At 32.8% G+C, this 3516-nt stretch overlaps 1 protein-coding gene across 1 annotated transcript; it reads left to right on the forward strand.

Moving 5' to 3' along the window:
• The first annotated feature begins 1328 nt into the window (after positions 1 to 1328).
• On the forward strand, positions 1329 to 2850 carry LOC120166495 (protein IQ-DOMAIN 14-like). Its single transcript, XM_039175756.1, has 3 exons — positions 1329 to 1737; positions 1823 to 2026; positions 2133 to 2850. Exons 1-3 carry the CDS (start codon positions 1360 to 1362, stop codon positions 2802 to 2804), a joined length of 1254 nt encoding a protein of 417 aa, XP_039031687.1. The 5' UTR covers positions 1329 to 1359; the 3' UTR covers positions 2805 to 2850.
• The last annotated feature ends 666 nt before the right edge of the window (positions 2851 to 3516 follow it).

Genomic DNA, 3516 nt, shown 5'->3' on the forward strand with positions numbered 1-3516 from the left:
TATACCGATCAAATTCAAATATATATATTTAAAGGGTTAAATAATAATTTATATTGGAATGGTACGGTTTGGTGATTTCTTTCCTAAACCCAGTCCGTACAATCCGATACAAATATATTAATATTTTAAAATAATTAATATAATATATTTATTATAATTTAAAAATAATATATTTTTACATTAAACCTGATTTGATTCGAACATACATATAAAGGGGTAAACTAATAATTTATCGGCTTCGTATTAAATTATTATTATTGGATCATTTTTTAAAATTCGGGTTCAAAGTATGACAGGATCACAAAAAAATTACTGATCCTATCCAACCATGTATAAAATATTAGTTTACCCCTTTATATATATATATATATATATATATTAAAATTATATCGGATTTAAGGTAAAAATATATTATTTTTATTATTTAAATTATTATAAATATATTTTTCTATTTTAAAATATTAATATATTCATATCAAGTCAGGGCAGGGCATATTTAAGGTAAGAAATCAACGAACTGACCCAACCCAATATAAATTATTATTTTAATTCTTTATATATATATATATATTGCCTTCACTGTAGAATAAAATAAATATTGAATGTTGTAATCACTATGTCGAAAATTAGAGTTGGTGCAGTGGTTGAGTCTACTACTTAGCTTTCTTTGGAGACCAAAGTTCAACTCCCCAAAAGCCTCTCCGTTCAATTTATTTTCCTTTCTCTCATGTGGTGTCATGTGCTCCCACTTAATTGGAAGCATAACTATTTAAATTAAAAAGATTTAAATAAAATAAATATTTTTTTAAAAAAAATCAACATAAAAATATATTAATTAAGAAGGGTTGAATGTAGTAATGTGAAACGTCGTAATTATTCACAAATAATTAAATTGATGATTTTGTTATTATAATATAATCCTTAAATTTACAATTTTTCTTTACTTCTTTCTCTTTTTACTGAAACGAGTCTTGAGCTATAGTATGAGAATTTATAATCCTAACTTTTTAAATTATTAAAAATTTGATTTTAAGGTAAGATAAGAAGAAAAATGCAGGGCAACACTTTTGATATTATGACACGTCTATTAATATGATTGATAACAATGAAAAGAGACTATAATTGAGTGATCATTAGTATAATTTACTTTAATTTTTATAATAAATTTGTACAATATTTTAATTAAATTAATTCGTCAACAAAGAGAGAGATTCACCACTTTTTGCAACATGGAGAAAAGCCCTTATGATTGTGAGCTTTATCAGCTGTTATATAAAATGGGGTATTTTTAGATTTCACTTTTAAATTAAAACCCTCTTTTGAACTCTCTTTTACAATCTTACTCTCCAAGGAAACAAGATGGGAAGGGCTTCAAGGTGGCTGAAGAGCTTGTTTGGGATGAAGAACGGCAAAGATAACTTGAATCCCTGTGAAGGGAAAGATAAGAGAAAGTGTAGCACTGGATATTCTGGGCGAGATTCGAGCAGCACCACTACAATATCACCGGCTAAGGTTGCGTGGCTAAGATCATGCTACAATGAAACAGAGAGGGAGCAGAACAAGCACGCCATTGCGGTGGCAGCCGCCACTTCAGCCGCCGCGGATGCAGCAGTAGCCGCTGCGCAGGCCGCAGTGGCGGTGGTGAAGCTGACGAGTCATGGTAGAGGCACCATGTTCGGCGGCGTACATGAGAGGTGGGCTGCTGTCAAGATTCAGACAGTTTTCAGAGGATATCTGGTAAGTAAAAAAAAAGAAGTCTCTTTCTTAATTGATTTAAACAAGAGCTTTGTTTTAAAAGTTTGGATTTTGGATTCAAAAACAGGCTCGAAGAGCACTACGAGCTTTGAAAGGATTAGTGAAAATACAGGCGCTTGTTAGAGGATATTTACTGAGGAAACAAGCTTCAGCCACTCTTCGTAGCATGCAGGCATTGATGAGAGCACAAGCTACCATTAAATGCCGGAGAGCTCGTGGAATCATCAACAACGACGCCGTTAGATTTGACATCCGAGCACGAAAACCCATGGTAAACAAATAATCATTCCTTTTAATTTGATAATTCTACTGCATTTTGACTCCCATTTAGCCTTATAATTTATAAAATTGTTTTAAAAAAAGCACCCATCTTGTAGGAGAGATTTGATGATAGTAGAAGTGAACACATAGTTTCAAATCATAGCAGAAGACTGTCAGCTTCTCTCGACACTGCAATTAACATCGATCAAAGTCCCAAAATCGTGGAGGTCGATACAGGCAGGCCTAATCGGAGAACCAACACTTCTTTATCGGATTTCGTTGATGACCCTCCTTACCAAACGCTGCCGTTTCCTTCTCCTCGACTTCCGGCCCGTTTGTCGATACCAGATAGGCGCCATTTTCACGACACCGATTGGGGATTAACCGAAGATGAATGCAGATTCTCTACGGCACACAGCACGCCTCGCATTACCAATCCTTGTATGTATAAAGCGCCGGTTACACCGGCCAAGAGTGTGTGCGGCAACAACTTTTTCAGGCACTGCGGGGATTTTCCGAATTATATGGCGAACACGCAGTCTTTCAAGGCAAAGTTGAGGTCTCATAGTGCTCCGAAACAAAGACCAGATTCGGGGCCGAAGAAAAGGGTTTCTCTCAATGAAATGATGGAATCGAGGTGCAGTTTAAGTGGGGTTAAGATGCAGAGATCGTGCTTACGAGCTCAAGAAGCCATTAATTTCAAGAATGTGGTGATGGGGAAGCTTGATAGGTCCTTTGAATTCGGTAGAGACTCTGAGAGGAACCATTTGCAGATCAGAAGGTGGTGATTTAAGAGGGATAAAAACAAGTTAGAAATTATGTGTAGAATTTATATGATGTAATTCAGATATCAATGTTATATGTGAAGGAATTTGTGTTATTTCTTGTCAATGAAATGAAATTCTAAATTAAAAGAGTTAGTTCAAGTATTAATCAGCGTGATATTATTTAAGTAAAATAAAATATTTAAGTTATTATATATACAAAAAATATCGAAAAATTATTCATCCTCTAAAATTAGATGTGCGCAGTCCAAATTAGTTAAAAAAGAGGTAAAAAAAACGTGAAGTTTGAGCTCCTCCTGATATTTTTTTTATCATTGATGATACCTGAAGAATAAGGGAACATAATTTGAACTATCTGATTGATTTGATGTAAGGCTATTTATTTTTCTTAAAAAAATATATAGTTTCTTGAATCTAATGAATGTGACATTATTTAGTGAAATGAAAAATAAAAATTTTAAAAATATATTTAGAGATTAATTAGTCATGAAAATAGGATAAAATTTACAATGTTTGATAAGATAATTACCATTTTGTTAAATTATTATTTATTGCAGTGAAAAAAATATTGTGTCATGAAAAATAATCGGTTTGGGTAAATTCGTTGCTTTGATAACTATCGACGACTTTCATCTGATAAACTAAGATTTTGATGATTTCGTATTAGTATAGAGATGACTTTGTTGCACTGTACAATTTATCCTGATTTTCTATT

This window comes from Hibiscus syriacus, unplaced genomic scaffold (genome assembly GCF_006381635.1).
Source record: "Hibiscus syriacus cultivar Baekdansim isolate YM2019G1 unplaced genomic scaffold, ASM638163v2 tig00111640_pilon, whole genome shotgun sequence".
Lineage (NCBI taxonomy): Eukaryota > Viridiplantae > Streptophyta > Magnoliopsida > Malvales > Malvaceae > Hibiscus > Hibiscus syriacus.

Excerpts from the sequence above, each read along its gene's own strand:
- LOC120166495 (XM_039175756.1), top strand. The coding sequence starts at position 1,360 with ATGGGAAGGGCTTCAAGGTGGCTGAAGAGCTTGTTTGGGATGAAGAAC. Across the intron at positions 1,738-1,822 it reads CAGTTTTCAGAGGATATCTG|GCTCGAAGAGCACTACGAGC; the intron begins GTAAGTAAAAAA and ends ATTCAAAAACAG. Across the intron at positions 2,027-2,132 it reads TCCGAGCACGAAAACCCATG|GAGAGATTTGATGATAGTAG; the intron begins GTAAACAAATAA and ends CCCATCTTGTAG.